Source organism: Symsagittifera roscoffensis, chromosome 5 (genome assembly GCF_963678635.1).
Source record: "Symsagittifera roscoffensis chromosome 5, txSymRosc1.1, whole genome shotgun sequence".
Lineage (NCBI taxonomy): Eukaryota > Metazoa > Xenacoelomorpha > Acoela > Convolutidae > Symsagittifera > Symsagittifera roscoffensis.
In genome coordinates, this window is record NC_087066.1 from 59,541,706 (window position 1) to 59,564,629 (window position 22,924).

General features: G+C 33.7%; 3 protein-coding genes across 7 annotated transcripts in view; 1 reads left to right on the top strand and 2 right to left on the bottom strand.

The window, feature by feature from the left end:
• Positions 1–22,924, top strand: part of LOC134845494 (guanine nucleotide-binding protein subunit beta-1-like) — a 492,858-nt gene that overhangs the window by 184,133 nt on the left and 285,801 nt on the right. The gene's annotated exons all lie outside the window — the stretch shown is intronic.
• Positions 1–22,924, bottom strand: part of LOC134845890 (F-box only protein 6-like) — a 136,243-nt gene that overhangs the window by 38,461 nt on the left and 74,858 nt on the right. The gene's annotated exons all lie outside the window — the stretch shown is intronic.
• LOC134845775 (uncharacterized) overlaps positions 18,969–22,924 on the bottom strand; it is a 37,015-nt gene continuing 33,059 nt past the window's right edge. For 3 of the 4 annotated variants that reach the window (XM_063862854.1, XM_063862855.1, XM_063862853.1), the window contains exons 7-10: positions 21,742–22,293; positions 20,467–20,487; positions 20,230–20,347; positions 18,969–19,711 (exon numbers count right to left, since the gene is read on the bottom strand). In XM_063862854.1, the coding sequence (XP_063718924.1) occupies positions 19,185–19,711; positions 20,230–20,347; positions 20,467–20,487; positions 21,742–22,293 (1,218 nt within the window). In that variant the 3' untranslated portion in view covers positions 18,969–19,184. The remainder of the gene's footprint in view (positions 19,712–20,229; positions 20,348–20,466; positions 20,488–21,741; positions 22,294–22,924) is intronic. The other variant, XM_063862856.1, reaches the window with a different exon arrangement.

Sequence of the window (22,924 nt, forward strand, 5' to 3'; positions counted from 1 at the left end):
CCAATTTTGAAACTATAAGCCGTTCGCGTTTTTTCCCGCCATTTGAATTTTTGTTACAGGAAAGATTTATGTGCCTTCCACTTAGTAATTGATTTCGAAATGAGCTTGAAAATTGTATTGTGTAAAAAATGGAACTATTTTAACTAAAAACTTAAATGAAAACAGCAAAGCAAAAGAAAGATGCTATTTGTGCTCCAAACTCTGTCAAAAATTTCAAATTAAAAAAGACTGCTTTTTGCTTCAAAACTTTGATAAAGTTATTCAATCAAATCTTCCTTCCAATGATAAGCAAGAAGTGATATATTTTGCATCTAGCAACAAACTGCTTTTATGTGGTTCAACTATCTAATCTCAATTAATTTTTAGAACATACCAAGACGACACAAACATACAACATATACATAATGCAACACACTAGCTTGCGATACAACACAAACATTACTTGACCAACTAGATGAAAGATAAAACAAAATCGGCGGACAAAAAAGCTCGAAAATAATGTTCGAACAAAGAATGAAACTGATCTACCACAAAATCATATCAGTGTCTTGCTTTGTCCTTCAGAAAAACACGCCAAGTAGGATTATCGAAACTTAAATTAGCATCGAAACAACACGTACAAGTCAGTAACAAAGTCAACAAATCTTCAGCAGAAACAAAACTTAGCCGAAAAAAAAATGTTTTCATAACACCGATAAAAACTTTTTACGTCATTCCTCAAAATATTTAGATAAAAACTTTTTTGCTCATAGGACGACTCAAAATGAGGCCGCTAAGCCGATATTATATAAGCCGAATAAAAAAATTTAAAAAAAAACGACAAAATTAATAACCTGCCATAATTTATTTTCAACCAACATGTATAATCAAATTTGAATAGAATGGGCATTTTAATTACAGAGGCGATACAACGTAATCATAAAAAAAGACAAGTAAAAAAAAAACGTTGAAAAACAAGGTGAACCAAAATTTTCGTATGTCTCGATGAAGGACACCTATGTCCCAGCTAAAACTGGAGGTTTGTTTATGATATTTTTTGAATTTGTTATATTTACGCGGGAAGAATTGCGTAATTTAAAAAATTGAACTTAGTTGTTTCTCAACTGGAATAAGTGAGAAGAGTGAAAATTTTGAGATTTTTGAATTTTCCCAGGGACATAACATTTCTCTAACAAATTCAAAGAGTAGCCACTTCTGCAAAAAAATTCGCGCAACCGCTCGTTTCGATTGACATTTTCATCTCAGATTTGATGGGATAGTGTTTGAGAAAATTCAAAAAGTCTCTAAAAAACGGTCAAAGTTTAAAAAATTGACTTTCCGAAATCGGCGATTTTTTCTGCTAAAAACAGGCCGTGGCCGGTAAAAAAGATTCCAAAATCGGGTTTCTCGATTGAACACTTCAATTTGGGAATTGGCTTGGTTATTTTAGTGTAACGTCAAAAAACTTCCAAAAAACGGTCAAAGTTTCAAAACTTTCACTTTTTGAAGGCCACAATTTTTTTATTAGAGAAACTGGGTGCAGCAAAATATAAAGGTTCCTGCTGTGTCAATTCAACCTATGATATCCGATTTGGCAGGATATTTATCGAGAAAAACAATCAACAAATCAGAAAGTTGACAGTTACCGGAATCATAGCTTCTTGGTTTAAAAAAATGGTTTAACATCAAATTTTTGACTTCAAATTTTTGAGTGCCACAATTTTTGACTTTGAACTTTTGAGTGCCACAATTTTTTGTGTTAAAAAATTTTGGGCGTAGTCCCCTATGCAAAAGAAGCTTCCCACAATCCGTGTTTTGGATTCAACCCAAATCTCAGATATGCCAGGGTATTGTTTGGCAAAAATCATAAACTTAAAAAAAAAACGTTCAAATAATCAATAATTGACTTTTCCGAGGACGATAACCATATATTTTGAAAAAACGTGAGTGCCGTTAATTCAGTGCAGCTTCCCACAACCCGTTATCTCCATTGAACCTAGAACCTCAAGTTTGGGAGGTTAGTTGTCGAGAAAAGTCGAAAAGATTTATAAAAACGGTTAAAAAAATCAAACATTTCACTATTCCGAGGGCCATAAATTTATCAGAAAAAAATTTGGGCTTAGCCGCTTATTGATGGAAACTTTTAAAATCCGTTTTTATCACTGAAAACAAAAACTCAAATTTGGTAGGTTAGTTTTTGAGAAAACGAAAGAAAATTTTTAAAAAAATCGGTCAAATATTCCCCCAACAGAACTTTTCGAACGCTGCAGCCAAAGGGGTAAAACGAAAAGATACCAGGGGAATGCAGGCACACAAAACGGTTCGCCAAAATTAACAAGGCTTAGCTAAAGCGTCTCAAAAAAAAATAAAACAAAAAACCCAATTCCATACATTTTCAGACATTTGAAATTCAAATAAGCGTATGAACAAAATTATGAAATTTTATAAAATTGAGCATGTCAGCTACAAAGCATTGTCAAAATCGCCTGTATGATCAGCTTTAATTGAACTTGAACAGGTGATTCAACTGATTTTGTTAAACTAGTTATTAACCCGAAAAAAGTCTACATTTTGATTTGATAATTCTTGCTAAATTTGCCTGTTAATGAACCAAATTACAGATTTGGAGCGGACTACCATTTTCAGTCGTCTTGTGAACAAAGTTATTAACGGGGAAAACTCTAGTACCCAGTTGCAACACCCTTGCTTATCAGGGGCAATGATTTCTGGGCCAGATTAATTTGCAGCTTACGCTACAGTTACTTGAAAAATGATAAACAGCGCGCGGTAATTGTCTCAAATTGTCAATTTTGAAAACCCATACCTTAGCAAAAAAATTATAACACGTGCAATATCATTCTAATATGAAGACATCAAAATTTTCCAGGTTGCTTTTAAAAACCCTTAAAACAACGATTAGTTAAAAAGCCGAAATTGGTCTGAAGTAAAAACCACCCAAGCATAAATTTCCGAACAAAAAGCGTGTAAAAGGCAAAAAATAGTTATCACATCTGCTTGAAGGGCTGTTTGACGCTGAATAAGTACAGTGGTAATTTTCAAAAACTAATTAAAACCACTTCAATCAGTAATTTAAAAGATCTAAACTTGGAAACTGAAGAACGCTAATATTAAGAAGGAGAGCTACATCACAGCAAGACTAGCTACACGACTTTTAAGCAGCACAGAAAAATACAACTCAGTTAATTTTGTTAATAAAAATATTAAATACATATGAAAAAAAACAGGGTGCACTTAAAACTTTATGGAACATGTTTACCACCATCTAAATCACGACAGAAGTTGATACCCAATTGTGGAAAAAGCCCAGTAAGTATAAAAAAAAGATGATGAAAAGAGAACCCCTGCAAGTTTTTCATAACCTAACAGCCTAATTGCTGCGATACTCATTAAAAAGTTTCAGAGACGGAACAAGAACTCAACTCATTCCAATACCATTAGACGACACTGAAGTCAATAACGAAATTACTGAAGCAACTGGGAATAGGCCGATATCTGCTTTAGTGCATGCGATGAAGAAAATGACGCCTTCCGTCGAGAAGACAATTGTCAGTCTATCATGAGAATTTGGAGGCACCACTGACGAGAAGGACTTATGCATCGCCCACTGTCTCCTCTCACGCTCACCTAGAGTGAAACCTAGTATTGATCGCTTTGCAAATAGAGTCGAAAATTTCGAAATCTTGTGGAATGAAAAATTATGTCTTGAAAAGATCATCTGGAGAATGTGATTTTAATGATTTAACTAAATTTTTTAGATACCAAACAGGAAAGGAAAGGAAGCACAGAGCCCAATGAAAACGGAAATTTTTTTGAAGAAACCACAACTGAAAAAACTTCAGAATGCTGTCTGGAAAGATGTTCTATTTGCGGAAAACACGTCCAGAAACACATTCGACGGCGTTCTAATGAAAATTCAAGAACAAATTTTGAAGGAAAAAAATTGTTGTTATGAAAAAATTAGGCTAGTAAGCCGATAAAATATCAGCCGAAATCGTTTAGGCCAAAATTTTTTTAAATCGAAAACAAATAAAAAAAAGAAAAAACTACGAAATCAAGGCAAGTAGAATATCAAATTGCAGGAGTAAATGAAAACAAAATAAAAAGCAACTACAATAAGCCGACAAAATTTTTTAAATGGAATAGTTTCCATTTAAAAAAAAAACAGGTCCTTTTGAAAAAAAAACAGAGGAGGCACGATGATTCAGTTGGGCGAAAACGTTAACTTTATTGAATTCTTAACAAAGAAAACGACAGAAAATCTAGCGCTCCAGAAAAATGTAAATGGCATGCCATTATTTTTATAATATTCTGTACCAACTATCAAAATTACGATTGCTTTGCAATATTTGTGTTTTTTCTGGCACTTTTCGTTAAGTAATAAATCGCCTCAAACTTTAATAATCAGAAGGTATCGATGATTCCATCGTTATTGCAGCACATATGACATATTCGGTCAGTTTGTCTTTCGAATCTGGAATTTTACTCACTCAACTTATGTACGTTAAGGTGTTATCAATTTATGTAACAGATAGTAAGCTAGATATACATAACTACTGCTTAATTTCGCTGCTTAATAACAATGGGGGAGCGGTGGTGAAGTGGTTACGTCTCCGCCTCTCAATCGAAAGGTCGGATGTTCGAGGCCCACCATGATCCGCGCTCGTTGCTTGAGGGTGAAGCAACATTACCCAGCCCAGAAAAATAACCAAAAAAAAAAATAATTGCATGTAGTTCTTAAACAGGGACGTTTGAAAAAATAATTTAAATGCCAAAGAAAAAATCTTCGGCAAAATCCTTTATTACAAGCAACTTGAGTTCCGTGAAAAATGTGCAATGATTGGCTTGTATGAGGAATTGACGGAAAAAATTCTGACAAATCAATCATTTTTATAGACCTCCAAAAGCCTTTGATACGCTCGACCATGATAATTTGTTCGATAAAGTAGAGGTCTACGGAATCCGTGGTTTGACTCTTATAAAGTTCAGCAGCTATCTTAATAAAAAACATCAGTGCAAGAAAATCGGAAAAATTGCCCATTTATCAGCGTGTTCCGCTAGGCTCTGTTTTAAGTCCGCTTCTTTTTCTCATAAATAATAAGGATTTGCCTAGTGTACAGATAAAGTCTGACATTCACCTTTTTTGGGGTGTTACTACCAATATAATTGCATACGGCCCAACCCTAAAAATTTTCGGTCAGATCTGTTGACCATATAAAGTTGGATACTGTTGGTTAGTTTCGAATACGTTAAATCCGTTATTTACTTTTACTAACTTCAAAAATATTTCTCAAAATTCCAATCTTCACGTTGCTAAATAACTCACACCGAATAGCATTCCTAGGTTGGTGTGAAAGTCATTAGAACTTATTGTAAACATTATATTGACGTTGACATAACATATTTCGAAAATATAATTTAAATTAGAAAAAAAAAATTGGGATTATTTGTTAAAAGCGGTATAGTAATCTCAGAAAATTATTGATCAAGATATTCAATGTATAATATTTACTTATATAACTGCATGCGACAAGACATCACCCTTAATGATTATCAGTCAGATCTATAGCACATTCATTAATGGTTGTTTCAATTAAGTTCAATTTCAATAGAAATGAAACTACTTTGGCTAACAAAATTCCTAAGCTTCCAAATTCTTCCGACTATAGTAATCAAGGATACTACCGCGTAACTTGTATCTCTTGTGCTTCAAACATATTGATGAACGTGAAATTTGCTTATATGTGAAATGTATTTAAAAATACGAATCTAATGCAAGCGAAAGAATAGACAGGGGCATCCAACAACGCTTTCTCTATCATAAATTGAACGATTTAAACATAAAATCAACTTGATTCTTTTCTATCTAAAATATTCAGACCTCTGGGTTACAGTTAACAAAAAATAAATTCAACTTTATGGTTCTTTTCTTTCCAAAATGGTCATATTTCTGAATTCCAGATCTACTTTTTTTTTAACTCAGAAACGAAACACTGAAATGGCCGCCAGCATGCCACTGCACATCCATATTTTAAAAAACAATTTTAATTGTAATTCACTAATGTCATAAATACAATCAAACTCGGTGATTTTTTTTTGTAAAAGGTTTTGAAAACCTTTGAAACAAAGGTCAAATTTCGAAACCAGAGTAAGTTGACATTAACCCGCCATAAAAACTCCATAATCATTGAAAAGTTTTTTATGTAGTTTTTAGGAACATAAATTTTTGGAATAATTTTGAAATATCATTAAAAAAACGTCGTCTCGGAAAAAATTAAAGCAATCATATTTAGATGGAGACCACTTCTGCAACTGCTGGGAGTACCCTGACATCACGCCATCAAATGGCTAATTATTTCAAATAATCAAAAAAAAAATTTCTGAAAACTTTTGAAAAATCATCAAACATGTCATATCTCCGAAACTTAGAAGATTTGAGCAGTCACATTTGAAGCCAAGATTTGCAACGCCTAAAACTATTCTGGCAGCACACCCAAATATCAGGCTGGAAACTTTGTGAGGCAATTTGAATCTAAGTTTTTTTTGTCATATCTCGTAAGCTAAATGAATTTTGTTTTTCATAAATGGGGGCCGAATTCACAACCATTAACCATCGAGTTGCTAATTTAGAATTTGGTCAAAAAAACAAACAAAAAACTTATTTGTTTGCGTTGTGAATCTAGGAAACATATAGAGTTAAAGCATTCACGCTTCTACAGATTTTGAAACGCCGGCCTCAGTAAACATTTTAATCTTAAAAAATAACAAACACTAGCTTAAAAAATAACAAACACAAGCCTCAAAAAGCTGAGAACAGAAGATATGATATTTGTAATGCTACAGATCGTGATTATAACAAAGTACCACCAAATAAGTGAACACTTTTAATGAAGACTTTTTTTTGCGAGTTAGTTCAGAAAAAAGAAGATTCGCACTAATACACTAAGGCTCGCAAGCCCGATAGTGCAAGCAAAAAATTGAAGGAGACAAAATCAAAAGCTTCAATTTGTATGGACAATAATTATGTAGAGTTATCAAAATTTTTGAACTGTTAGCCGGACTGAAAGGGCAGTATGATACCACACTTGAGATCTTCATAAGTATCTTAGAGCAACCTATAATTATGCTGGAAAAAATCAACAGGGACCACAACTCCTTCTCACTTTTTTGCACGAAAAACTCACCAGGGTAGCATAAAAATCTGATTTATATTCTCAATTGATTAAAATCCGATTTTTATGATTTTTCCTTGATTTTTTTTTGATTTTTAATGACAACGCTTTTGTTTTCCATAGAATCAATCAAGTCACTATTTTACAGTTGATTTGCAGTTTGAATAGTATTACGCGTATTTTGTGTGCAGCAATGGAATGAAGTAAGTAATCACATACGGTTTCTACTTTTTCAATCAACATTTTCGCCTAAATTTAACACTTTTGTTTTCGCCTAATATAATTTGCGCCTAACATAGCCTCCACCTGCAGAAAATACGTATGTTTGTTGAACACTATATTTGTTTACCGCAGCAAGATGACGCAAAAAACTTGCGCAGTTGATTTTTTGATTTTTAGTCTTTGATTAAAATCGGATTTGAATCATTGATTTAAATCAGGTTGGTTTTAATCATGCAACCCTGAAACTCGCCATAGCACAGAGAGGCACACACTATTGGTTGTCATACTATTTTGTCATAAAACTTTCTCATGATGGGATACATTTTTCACTCCAATACATTAATCAGAAATAACAAAACTTGATCATAAAAAACGTTAAAAAATAAAGAAGATTTTGCTCACTGCTGCTGGTTTCAAAATTCACTACACAAGCGAAGCTGCGATTCACAAACACAAAACGTAGCTCTAAAACATAAAATGAAATAAGTAAGAAGAGGTAAAAATAAGAAAAATAAAACTTTGTCTTGTGCCGGAATCGTACTCCCGACGTAGAGATAAAAAGCCTCAAGTCCTTCGTCAATCGCTTAAAAATAAACTAACACTAGCACCAATAAAACAGCTAAAGATTCCAAACAACTGCCGAAGTTATGCATTGAAGCAAAAGTGCAACCACAAAACAACTTTCATTTGCGAGTTGGGTTAAAAAAGAAAGTAGACTTTGATGTATTAGCTCATTTGATGTATTACAGAACCCACAAAGTGATAACATAGGCGCTACGCGCAATACACCGAAGGCATAGAAACTGAAGCAAAAACCAAACAACTTGAACAACTAATAATTGAAGAATAACAGTTCTAGAACAAAAAATCGTACTAATACATGTATACACCAAAATTTTGCTATATCGAGAAAGAGCCTGAAATAACAGTTCTAGAACTAAAAATCGTACTAACACATGTATAGGTTAAATTTTTGATATATCAACGAAGATCATAAAATAACACTTCTAGAACTAAAAATCGTACTAACACATGTATACACCAAAATTTTACTATATTGACAAAGGGCCTGAAATAACAGTTCGTGAGCTAAAATCGTACGAACACATGTATACACCAAAATTTTGCTATATTGGCAAAGATCATGAAATAACAGTTCGAGAGCTTAAAATCGTACTATCACATGTATACGTCAAATTTTTGCTATATTGACAAAGATCATGAAATAACAGTTCGAGAACTAAAAATCGTAATAACACATGTATACACTAAAATTTTGATATATTGACATAGATCATAAAATAACAGTTCGAGAACTAAAAATGGTACTAACACATGTATACGCTAAAATATTGCTATATTGACGAAGAGCCTGAAATAACAATTCTAGAGCTAAAATCGTACTAACACATGTATACACCAATATTTTGCTATATCGACAAAGAGCCTGAATAAACGTTGTAGAACTAAACACGTTGTAGTTAAGTGGTCAAACCATAGTTTCAGTTCTAGAAATCATAGTTTTAGCCACTAAAACTTAGGTTTCCGCAAACAAAATTTTGATTTTGAAGTTACAAACCTGTTCCAAATTCTAATTTACACCAGACCAGCTATCAAAAACCTACTTTTTATTTTCATGCATCGAGTTTGAGAGAGTTTAACAGTTTTAGGTTTGAGATTTCAAAAACTAAGTTTAAGATATCAAAAGATTCGGTTTTTTCAATTTTTTTTGCAAGATAAAGCATAAACCAGGTAAACTAAAGCTTCTAGACAATTTTAAGATTAAGAAAAAACTGAAATTCAGCTACCATAGTTTCAGGTTTAAGATTATCGTTTCATTCAAAAATTTTGTAAAAATTTTAACAAAAAAATTAAGTTTTGAGCTAATAATAACCCAAAGAGGCAAATAGTTATATTGTTAACCATACCAAAAGCATCAATAAAACTTCACTTGAAGAAAGTTTCAGGTTTCAGTTAACTTTTCAGCGAATAAAAAACTTGAAAAACTTGGAAAAAAGTTTTAGAAATTTTTTTTTCCCAAAGTAATTTTTTTATTTTCTTATTTCATTATTAAAAACCTTTGTTAATATTCAATAGTTCCTAGGAGGTTTTCATTACTCTAAAACATACTAATCCAATAGTACAATTTAGCTTAAAAAAAAGAAAACAAACATCGTAAAAATTAATGACAACACATTTTAAAATTGACGTCAGTGCAATAAATTTAAAACTCAAATTAGGAAATAAAGTCTCTAACATCATATAGTATATCACTAACACTGAAAAAGATCATATTAGTATACTAGCAAAACACCCTAACGACGATAAACACGAATTATACGTCTTTTTTGACGATATACTCCAGAAATTGACACAATTCTTCAGCAAATAAAAATACCAAATAATATAATTTACATACCGCAAGAACGATTAATTGCTTCACTCCCAATTGCTTTTTGGTATCATTAAATACCCAAGCACAAAATTACTTGCATTTTAATCAATTTTTATTAAAAACACAAATTTTTCCTTAACAAAAATTAAAAACATAACAAGTTCATTCCAAATTCATTAGAAAAATTTAAATATTCTTTATATTGTTTATCATTCCCTAAATAAATATTTATGTCCCTAAAATGATGTAAAATGCTATGACTAACTTTTATCAAGTAACTACAAATTAAATAAATACACACGCAGAAATAATAAAAGCAAAACTAAATGAAAGAAAGAATAATTAAATAAATAAACAAAACACGTGATAAAAATAAACAAAAATAAATATGTACATACATAAATTATAAATAAATATAAGCAAACTAAACATAATTAAATAAATAGAAGAACAGATAATTAAATAAATAAAGATGAACAAATAAAGAAACAAACATACGCAATCACGTGACATAGCGCGATATAGTCCAGCCCACATGATAATTGATAACTGTGGACGTTATTTGTCGACACTTGACAACAGACAACATTAAAAAAAAAAACCCCCGTTACACGATACCATAACACCTTGACTAAAGTCTTCGGTGTAATCATGTTTCGTTATTGTCAATTACGTACAAATGAGAACCTGTCCTTATAATTTTGCCCTTAAAAGACTATATTTCGGCCCTCTTTTTTCTACTAAGAAAAATATATATAATCAGAGAAGCAAAAGACCGGCAACTTTTTTGATAAGACTGATCTGTTTGAGCAAAAAATGTCCTGGCCAGATTTGAAACTAGGATTTTTGCAATCCCAGGCCAAGTGGTTACCTCTAGGCCAAAATTGCCCGATAAGTCCTCGAATTTGAATTTTTCACTCAGAGGCGAAGCGGAGATACATGCGATACATCACAAACATAAAAAACATAAGAAACCGAAAAATGAAAAATATTTAAAAACAAGGTGTTCCAAAATTAATAATAATTTTTTTTAAATCTCGGTAAAAGTTCATTGTAACAAAAGATGCCAGACATCTGAATAATAAATAAGCAACTGAACAAAACTTAAGAGAAAACAAAGCCGACAATCTTCGAGCAGACACAAGTTGAGCAGAAAAAAAATCATTTCAAAAAATTTTGGCATTTTCAAGTCCCTCCTGAAACTGCACTGAATGGAAAAACAATTACACTTACAACTTCTATGAAAGTTGCTTGAAGAACAAGAACAACCCGTGACAAGGTATCTAAGTCCATAATATTTGAGTATACACAAGTTGAGCCGAAAAAAAAACATTTATTTTATTGATAAAAACTAAAGGATTTCGAATTCCCCTGGAACTGATTGAACAACACTTGCACTTGCAATTACAATGAAAATTACTAACAGCACGAGCAAAATCCGTGATGTCGCAACGAAGCCAATACTCGTAGAGCAGACACCAGTTGAGCCGAAAAAAAAACATTGATTTTTCTAATACAATACTTTCCCCGAAACTCATTGAACAACACTTGCACTTGCAAGTTCAATGAAAGCTACTCGGAGAACAAGCAAAATCCGTGATGTGGCACCCAAGCCGATAAAACTTGAGCAGACAATCGAAAGTCCGACAATTCAAAATTTTACTGGAAAAAAGTTCAATGGAATACATACTGAAAAAAAAAAGGTCCGACCGGGAATCGAACCCCTGATCGTAAGGTCCAAAGGCGACAGCGTTACCTCTACAAGTGCGAACGGATCTGAAAGTTCTTCAGCTTCAATAATAAAGGAAGTAAGAAAAGCCAATAAGATTTGTTGTTCACAGCAAAAAAGTCTAGTTCCTGATTACAAGAAAGACATTTGCTTTCGCAAGTGTAATAAATTAGGCTATCCAATGATTCAAACGATTTTTTAACAAGCTGATAACCTACAAAAGTCCATACTCCGATTTGATAACATTTGCTAATCGCGAGCATAAAAAATGCTAGAACAAGCAGAATATCAATTTTACGTTTCGTTGATTTGATTTAAAACTCATTGCAAAAATAAAACAACGAAGAAGCGTGTTAATTACGAAGAAGCGAAGCTACACTTTGCGTAGACAAGCCAGAAAACGATTTAAAAAGCCTCAAAAAAGAGGGAAAGGATAGACGAAGAAAGCAAAAAGACGTTTTGAAAAAGAAGACTTTTTATGCGCCGGATTCAGACCACTGACCTAGAGATTGATAAGCTTCCGTCCTTCCAACTGCGCCATGCGGTTGCAGATAGTCGAACACTAGTGGCCCAGCTGAAACTGGAGAGACTTCTTTGAACTTTCTGCAGAAAACTCAAACTTTACAAGTTTTACTGATTCCGAGGGAACTGCGTAATTATGAAAAGGTCAAAAAAAGGATTTTAACCAAAATCATAGAGATTTCTCAACTTAAGCAAAAATTAGCAGCTTATTGAGGACATTCATACTACTCTTTCTCTTATTTGAAATCTAAATCTGAGATTTTTTGAAAGGTAATTTTGAAGAAAGAAAAGTTTACTTTTCCTAAACCCACAACGCCTTCTCTACAAAAGCAGAAGAATAATTCGATAGTAGGGCAGGCCCCAAAATCTGTTCTTTCGATTGAACCGTTAAATTCAAATTTGCCAGGGAAATTGTAGTGAATAGTGAAAAACTTCCTAAAACGGTCAAAAGATAGATCTCAGCTTGGTTTATACTGACTTCTCTAACAAAGTTAGGGAGTAACGGCTTAAGCAGGGAAAATACCCAAAACCTGTTCTTTCGATTGAAACATTAATCTAAAATTTGTCAATCTAGAAAAAAGAGAGAATTCTCAAAAAACGGTAAAAGTTTCAAGAAATAAACTTTTCCCAGATGCATGATGGTTTTCTACAAATTAACTTTTCCTAGATGTTTTTCTTCAAAAAATATAGATTAAAACCATGTAAGCACGGAACAACCCTGACTTGAAAGAGTATCTTTCGAGGAAAAAGAAAAAATCAAACAGGCAAAGCGGAGTTTCTCACCATTTGCGATACAGCACAATCATAAGAAAAGCGTAAATCGAAAAAAAGTTGAAAAAAATTAGATATATTGAAATTGGACGAAATGCGTAATTTCAAACAGTAGACTTTCTCCAAAACCGTTGTTTTTTTAATAAAAAAGTGAGAAGAGAATCTATTTTTGAGATTCTGGAATTTTCTCAACGACAATCTTAATCTAACAAAAATTAGGGCGTATCCGCCTCTTCAGGAAAAGTTCGCGCAACCCTTGTTTCGATTGATACTTTAAAAAAATTCAAAAAGTTTCTAAAAAACGGTCAAAGTTTGAAAACTTGACTTTCCGAAATCCGAAACTTTTTACTGCTACAAGCAGGGCGTAGCCGGTAAAGTAACGAGATTCCCAATATTTGGTTTCTCGGCCGAACACTTAATCTGATAATTAGCACGGTAATTTTCGAGTAGCGCAAAAAACTTCAAAAACGGTCAAAGTTTCAGACCTTTTGTTTAAAGGCCGCAACTTTTTCCTATAAAAAACTGGGCTTAGCAAAATATAAAGACGAGCTTCCAATAGCCTGATGATTCGATTAAACCTATATCAGATTTGGTAGAATAGTTATCGAGAAAAGTCAACAACTCAAAAATAGTCACCAACCCAGCTGACATTTCCGAGAATCATAGCTTTTTGTTCAAGAAATATTGGGCGAAGCCGCTTAAGCAGAATAGAGTTAACCAACTTGTAATTTCGATTAATGAGGCCTTTTCCGAGGGCCATTATTTATAGAGTCGAAAAAATTTGGGCGTGTAGCGGCGTGTGCAAAAGAGCTTCACATAACCCGTTCTTTGGATTGAACCCAAAATCTTAAAAATGGAAGGGTAATTTTTGATAATAATAATAAAAATAGAAAAAAAAACGCTCAAGCCGCTGAAGCAGGGGATTTGTCCCACTACCCTTTATCTCCATTGAACCCACAACCTTGTTTGGGACGTCATTTTTCGAGAAAGATAGAAAAGATTCGAAAAATCACAAATTTGACTATTCCGAGGACTATAGTTTTTTGTTAAAAAAAGTTTGCGCCTAGCCGTGTATGAAGGGGAACTTTTCATTGAAACTAAAATCTCAGATTCGGAAGGTCAGTTTTTCGAAGCCTGTAGACAAAGGGGTAAAGCAAAAAGAACCCCGGGAGTATGCAGGCACACAAGAATGTAAGCGGTCTTTCTATAGATAACCCGTTTTTGAAAATCGGTAGAAAAGCTTTTGAGAAAGAGCTAAACTATTGCAAAAAAAAGATAAAATTTTCCAAAGCGTCTCAAAAATAAAACAAAATAAACCCAATCCCATACACTTTTATAATACATGTTTTTATCAAACAAGAACTCTAGGCAAACATGCCAAGCAAGATGTTTAAAATTCAAATGAGCAACTGAACAAAACTTACGAATCAGAAACAAGGCCGGCAATCTTTAAGCAGACAGCAATTGAGCCGAAACACTGATTTCGTACAAAATTTTAATTAGTTACAAGCCCCCCTGAAACACTGTAGTAAGTACTACCCACCCAGTAACTAAAATTGAACTATCATGAAATTGAGTAAGTCAATGTCAGCATCATAAATGATTCAACTGATTTTGTTAAACTAGTTGTTAACCCGAAAAAAAGTCTGCATTCCGATTCCATAACCCTTGCAAACTCCAGCTTAAAAACTATCAAAATGTCAAAAATAGCCATTTTTTAAGATCATTACATTTTCCAACTAAAATTTGGGCTCAGCCGTTTATGCAGGGAAAACTTCTATCAACTGTTCTACTGATTGAACTCTCAATCTGAGACTTGACCGGGTAGTTCTCGAGAAAACAGTTTCCGAAAAACAGACAAAATTTCAAAGTTTGGACATAGTATGACGCCACAAATTTTCCTACAAACGTTAGGGCGTAATAATTTATGCAGGAAAAATTCCCAAGACATGTTTTATCGATTGAAACTTGAATCTCACAATTAGTAGGGCTATTTTCAGAAAACGAAATCGAAGGATAAAAAACTCCCAACACTGACATTTTGGCAGGCCGAAGAATGTGGGGTAAGGTAAAAACAGTATAGTGTAATATGCATACACACAAGAATCGTAACCAGTCGTTCTATTGATATAATTTTTTATTGTAAGTCGGTGAAGTATTTGTCGATAAAAACTTTTATGGCCAATGCAAAAATTTTCCATATCATCAACAAAAAACCAAATCCAATACATTTTCATAAGACTCGTTATTACCAAACAGGTACTTGCCACTAACTAAGCAAAAGTGAAAATACTCTCTTGAAACGCTATTGAAAGCATGATATGCAGCAACAGCGAAGTGAACACTTTTATTGAACAATTTATTTGCGACCTAGGTTGGGAAAAAAATGGATATCATAGCATGGCACTACGTAATTACATATAAGAACATAGCCAGCAGACAGTTAGAGAGTCTGACCGAACTCGTAACTCTTTGACTGTTTCCACTTTTTCATTTCGAATAACAAATATATCACTTTGAAGCTCTTTGAATTTCAAGAACCGTTTATGATTGACACTTCTTCATGAAACCAATCTGATTAAAGATAAGTGTAACAATAGGTATTTGTTTTTATTCTGCTTCGAGTTCTGAAAGTTAAAATTCACTTTCGAAACTACTCATTTTTTCGCAAATTCATTTTTTCGCTCAATTTCATTTTCGTAATGGCAGAGCGTATATTGCATTATTTCTAGCGAAAGATTTTGAATGGAACTTGAGAAAGAAGTCAAAGCAGTAACAAGCCCCTAAAAAATCAAATTTCAGCTAAATTTTAAAGCACTAACTGAAATAAAAACACAATCTTAACATGTGACGAATGACTTCAATCCTTCGTTCGTTCGTATACAAACCAAAAACATTCAAAAGACATTTCAAAAAGTGCCAATCGACTGAAAAAAACTTTTAAAAAAACATTTAACTACTCAGTTTCAGAGAAACACTTATAACAACTTTAAACTCCAGAATATTTTAAGATTGACATTTTTAAAAATTTCACCGTATTTTAGACATCAGGCTCTATTGTAAACTTCTTCACTCCGCGATGAACTCTAAAAATTTAAATCATTGAAACTTTAATTTTTTAGTTGTTGGAGAGCACAATTTGACTCCCATTTGGCTCTTTGGGATTAAATGAACAGAACAAAATCAATAGTTAAACCGCTAAAACTGAAACTGATCGAGAAAATAGTAAGTTTTTCACTCCGCTGAAAAATCTGAAAATCAAAATCCACGTTATTCAGGCTTTGCTTTCACGCTAGTACCGCTTTCGTAATTGGAGCGTAATTTGACTTCCTTTTGGCAAATTAGTTTGAATTGAACCTCAATTTGACGTGAGCGAAAAAAAAATAACACGACCCATATAAGATCCACTACGTTATCACCAAACAAAATAGAAAATATAGCAAATCCGACGCTTTTTTCAGTTTCCTAGATTCTTTTCCAAATGTCTGATTGCAATTTTTGACTTCTTTTCAAGTTTGTTGTCTAATTTCAATCTAAGCAACTGAAGCAGATTTTTTGAATAGATTATGTTGATAAAAAATGATATAAGAAAATGACTTAAGAATTGCTGCATAAATAGAACAGACTCTACGCTGGGAAAAACGAGCGTTTCATCTGATGGTAAAATGAGGTCTAACATCGAGGTTCTGGTATCCTGAAAGAGATACTTGAATACAGGGGCGGACATACCCCCACCCCCTCAAGGATTCGAAAAAATTCCAAAATTTTCAAAAAAGTGTTTTTTTAGTGCTTTGAGAGCTCGGAAAATCAATTTGATCGATATAAAAAAGCTCGAAAATCCTCTCTCTCGATCCTAGATCCGCCCCTGTTTGAATAATTCAACGCCTTTACGTCCAATAAAACCGATGCCATTTTTTCAGGTCACAGAACTTCTGATTTCACAGAGATAATTTCACTTGTTTCTCTACGTAGCCCCATACAGTTGCAACATTGTGGGACTTTCATTCTCTGCTTGTTGAAACAAAAACGCAAAAAAGCAAGCTATTACCTCTTTGAATATTTATTTTGACAGTCGTCAGTCCCTAGGACGAACATGGCCAACAGAAGAATGTAAAAGTCTGAGAACTCACGGGAACCAGAAAAAACTTTTCAACTTTCGAAGAAAAAAAATTTACACAGAGGCAAAGCTGCGATTCGCAAATACTAGCGAGAAATGACAAAAAAGCCAGCTCCATAAAGCGAAGCAAAACAAGCCTCAAATTAGTAAAATTTTGCGGATTCAACCCTGTGGCCTCGAGTCTTGGAGTCTGACGTTATTCTTTCTCAGGCACGGACCCTTGAGGATAGACAAAACACTAGCCACAAATAAAGCAGAGAACAGATTCTATGAAATTCCCAATGGTACAGATCGTAATTATAGCAAAAGTTCCACCAAATGAGCACTTTCATTTGCAAGTTAGATTGGAAAAAAAGGAGAATCATACTAATACACTACACTTAATTTGACCTCTGAAAAAAATCATACCCAACAGACAGGAAAAAAGCCATGAACTGCAAAATTCGAGCAAAATTGAATGGCCATAAAACTCTTGAACTTTTAGAACAAATTACGATACATTTCTATAAAACTTTTTGATAATAATAACCCAATTATAAAAAAACTGGATTAAAGGGTAAAATTTTTATTCCACTGGGAAACGCATTCGTAATTGGAGAGCACAATTTGCCGAGCTTTTAGCAAACTAATTTGAATTGAACTCAAAAAGTGCAAATATACATTAGTGCAATCATGAATCATCAAGCCCTATATAAGTGAAAATCACTCCGTTCTTATAAACTTATATATAACTCATCGGTCCAGAAAAAAGTGAAAAACTTCAAGTGCACCCCTTGTATGTCGATAACAAATCTCAGCTCGAGTAAAAAATGTTTTTGAGTTAAAAAAATGTGTTAGATAAGTTAATTAAGAAAGTTTTGTATTTCCGAATTAATTTCAATATATTAAAATAATGCAATATATGGAAATAACATTGTATCATTTTGAGATTAAAATAATTCAATATATGGAAATAACATTGTATCATTTTTAAAACAACTTTTCGAGGGCTAATTTCCAACAAAATTCCACGGAGTTCAATTTTTAAACCATAAACAACTGACAGTTGAAAAGTAATGAACGCAAGGAAAAACTAGGAAAAAAACTAACATAGTTTTTCAAAAATCTTCAGCTTTTGAAATTCGAATAAAAAATTAGATGGCCTTGAAGCTCTTTGAATTTGTAGAACAATTTATGATGGACACTTTGTTGTTATAATTAACCCAATTTAAAAAAAACTGGCTCAATAGGTAAAATGTTTATTTCGCTGGGAATTCTGATAATAAGTTTACATTTTCAAACTTAGAGGTCGATCATGTTTTTCGTGACCTTTACAATTTTGCTGTTCGATAGTGGAGTTTACCTTCCTTTTAACAATAGAAACGCACTGAACTTAAAAAGAAATCACAAGTCAAACCGCGAAAACTCAAAATTGAGCGTGAACAAATTTTAAGACTTTTTCCTTTAAAAAAATCAGCAATACCTATATAAGAGTCTTCACTACGTTCATTACTCTTGAAAAAGTTTCTCAGGAAGCTCAATTTGAACTCAGATTTAGGAGTTAAGTAATTTATACAATTTCGGTTTATCTGCATTATAACTCAGTAAAAATCACTCAAGCTTCATCTGGTTGCCTCAAAATACTTCTGCTTATTTGAGAACAATTACTCCTTCAAAAACTAAATTACGACAAAACATACATTAAATGGCGTTTTCAACAAAAAATATTATTTTGTAACATCTAAGGATCTAATGAGTATAATTTATACTTTAATTGAAAGAATTTTATTATTTTTACAGCAACAAATAAGTACAAGTTGACAAGAGCTACAGAAATTCGTCTAGAACCCCATCGGCTTTAAGTATCAGTAAGTTAAAGATGGGGAGATTAAAATTAACTTAATCAAATAGGAAACAAACCCCAATTACTCTGCTTTCCTAAATATTCAGATGCATTAGAAATGAATAACAACTGACTATACAATAAAATACTTTTTGAATTTTGTTTACCAAATTTGCTGACGTTTTCGTTCCGAAAAACAACATTTAAAAAAAGATCTCCTGACTTCTCCTTGAAAACGAAAAGCTTTCTAAATTTTAACAAAACTATTTAAAAGTTTGAAAACGTCAACAAGACTGTTTATACCCATTTTTCTGTTTTTATAAGACATCTATTTAAGTGATTATATGACTGGTAACATGATTGAGTTCGACAGAATTAGCGATTTGATCAGTCAATAGGTATGATTTGATTTCATGCGTCGCGAACAAGCTTTGAAATTACACTCGATTAAGCGTGATTATTTCCACCGCGCCATCTTCATCCTTTTTTTCATCTTCTTTTTCGTCTGCGTTTGAACTTCTTTCCTCAAGGGAAACAACACTTGCTCCGATTTTTACTGCACGGCTTCTATCATTTTTGAGTGATTTGTTGGTCTCATTACTGTTAGCATTTTCGACTAGCTGCGTCTTGGATACTTCTTCACTGGAACAGCTTTCAGTATCTAAACTATTCAAGCCACCGTTTGCAACACAAACTTCAGTTTTCATTTGACCACAATTCGAAGCGTCATTCATTTCAGAATCGGTGTCTGAACTTGTCAAAATAGCATTTGAAGTTGTGACCTTTGGGATATAAGACGCGGTTGCTGAAGTTGTATTTGGTGTATTGGTGGTTGCGATTGTATTGTGTACTTCTTTTCCTTCGATGCGGAAAGAGGAGAACTTGGCGTAGTTGTAGAGGGTAACGAGGTTGAAGCCAGCCAGCCTCCAGAGCGCATACTCGAGCAAAAATAGAACTGCCAGTGCTGAAACATCACCCATGGAATGGATTACTATTTTAAGTTTGAAAAAATTATAACATAGCCAATCGAATTGAAAAATAGCAATGAACGAAAGTAAACATAAAAAAAACACTGACTTTGTTGAAAAAATTTCAACTTTCGAATTTCAAAGAAAAAATTAGATGCCCTTTAAGCTCTTTGAATTTCTAGAACAATTTATGATTGTCGCTTTTTTGATAACATAAACTCAACTTGAGAAATCTGGATCAACAGGTAAAGTTTTATTCCCCTGGAAATCTAAAAAAAATCCACTTTCGAAACTAGAAATCGTTCACGTTTTTTGCGCCATTTCCACGTTCCTTGTAAGAGAGTGCTATTTCTTAACACAACGCTAATTTTCTCGAAGCTCATGTCTTCTCTTGATTATCTTCTCCATCGTAATTATCTTCTCCATCGTAATAATCAATCAATATCAACTGAGATAAGTTGAAGGAGACTGCAACTCGCTTAATCAAATAAAGCGATAAAGATGCCTTACTAACCTAAGACTCTGGGCGCTGGTTCAGTTGTGATTTGAAATACAGCGGATGCCGCAAAGGGAAGAGCAGTCATAGCTGACAGCCCCAGTATCCAGCGAGACCACAGCCTCCAGTTTTGAGCCTAAACACAAGTTCCTTCAGAGCATACTTCATAAAATACAAGGTTTACTTTCACGATTGCAAGAAGAGGTTTAAATTCAGGAGACCAAATGCAGATTCATGAGATCAGTACCGACTTACCAACGCGACAATGCAATCTTTCTAGAAGAACAATGATAATCAGAAACCTTGAAATTCAACAAATTGAACTAGTCTATATTCTAACATGTAGATATTTATTGAAAAATACATAGCCAACAGACAGTTTAAACGTCAATGAACTAGAAAAAAACGACTCGTCGTTTTTAAGCACTTAGATAACATTTTCTTTTTCGTTTACGACGATTTATCCACGAGAAATATTACTAACATACGGAAATAAACGAAAGTTGTCCCATGTCTAAGCGTCACGTACAGTTTTTTGGTCATAGGCTGTGTATTCAGGGCTCAGTATTATTGCCTTGGCCTCAGTCAACGAGCAGGGCTACGAACCAGCTACTTTTTAAAAGAGAGATGATGATTCCATAGAAAAATTAGAAAAAAAGTAATGAACGCAAAGAGAATATATGACCTTAAAGCTCTTTGAATTTCAAAAACAATTGATAATTGGCATTTTTTTGATAAATTAACTCAATTTAAAAAAAACTGGATTGGTAACAAAAGTTTCTATTTTTTTTATTGAAAAACTTCAACTTTCGAATTTCAAAGAAAACATATTTGACCTTTGAATTTCAAAACAGTTTGACACTTCTTTTTAATTAAATTCCACTTTCGAAACTAGATGTCGATCACGTTTTTTGTGACCTTGACACTTTCGCTGTTCGATATTGGAGTTTACCTTCTCCTTTCTTAATAAAGGAGATGAAATATTTTAGAAAAAAAAACTTAACTCAAACCGTGAAAAATCAAAATTTACAAAAAATCACCAAGATCTTTATAAGAGTATTCACTATGTTCATGACTCCTCGAAAACACTCGACCTAAAAATGTCTTCTTTAATTGAAACAACTAGGGGCAGATTGAGGGGGGCGGACGCCCCCCCCCCCCCTCAGGGATTCGACCCCCTGCCGACCCAGAGGGTCCCCCTTTTCGTGCTTTTTAAGAAATCTATTTTGGCTGACCGAACCTGAAATTGTTTAAGGCCCCTTTGGCGCCAACATATACTAATTTTCACGGGGAGCGCGCGCCAAACAAACGCGGTTTTTTACTCTACATTTTCCAAAAAGTGCCCTAAAATGGCCGTTTTTTCAAAAATTTTCCTGTGGCACAAGTTTTGTTTTTGTCAAAATACGGTCTTCTAGTTTTCTAGGAGCGCTCAAAAACTCAATTTGGTCGACCTAAAAACAAGGCCGACAAAATTTTTGAAAATGCGCCCCAAATTTTTTTATACGAAAGTCCTATTGGAACTATAGATACCTGGCACTGAATCATGAAGGACGTTTGCAGTTCATAAGGTTGGTTACACACTTTGCATTTCAAATGATTTCTCGCTTCCGCGCCTCCCAGGAGCAGCCCCAAACCCCCACTTGACAATCTAAAACTGCCCTGTTGGGTTTCCCTCTGCGACCTGGAGGTCAAAAACGACGCGGTCGTTGACTCAACTCCACTGTCCGATTCTATATCATTATCAGCGTGGTTTTCCTGCTGGCATTCACTGTATCTGGAAACATCCGTAGAGTGTCCGGGAGCTGCAATAAGAGTCTCGGCTCCGAAAGAAATTCCAGAATAAGTTGGGTACCTCGATGAACATAAACTACTGCTTGAAAACGAAACAGACTCGACCTTTCGACTCTCCGATTGTTCTGACTGGGGATTTCTTGTGGTGTATGTATAATTTGTTGTGCCAACTGCAGATGATGGGATTTGAGGTGATTGATTGGTGATTTCAACTTCTTCGTCTTCCACTCCTCCAATGGACTCCAGAATCCAGCGACGAAGACAATCATGATGCACGACCGATGTATCGCCCTAAAAATGTAAACAGGTGAAAATTGTCAAAGCAGATAATGATTCTCTTGTCCAGTGAGTATTGGGTAGTGATTTACACTGGGCTCACATAGAATCATTGTTCCCATCATTGAAAATGGGGAGGAACTTTGTACGCGCGTGCGTTTTGTTTTTAATTTCATTTTTTGTTTTCCACGCAAAATCAGTTACCACGAATAATCACCGGAATGAGTCGAGTGATATATATCATGTTAACGCCTTTTCAGTCGTAATTCGATGAAATTAGAAATTTTCTTAAAGTTTTCGCAGTGTCGAGAAAAACCGGTTTGAAATTTTAGAGTTTTAGACTAACTTCGAAACGATTGCAGCGATCGAGTAACGTTCGTTATTAGAAAATTGGTCAATTAAGCTAAGAAAAGAAAATTTGATTTTTGTTATCAAAAATCAGTTTTGTAAGCTTCATTTAACGCTATCTTCGTAAGAAAAACTTTCCAAAAATATTTTGCAAATATCAATTTTTGGTTTGCTCTTTTTTGAAGACAACTGTTGTGTACCATGCCTATTTTACTAACTTTCTACAGGTCGGTATAATTTTTTTCATCACACCATGCACAAGAAACGACACTAATTTGAAGAATTCTTAATAATTTTT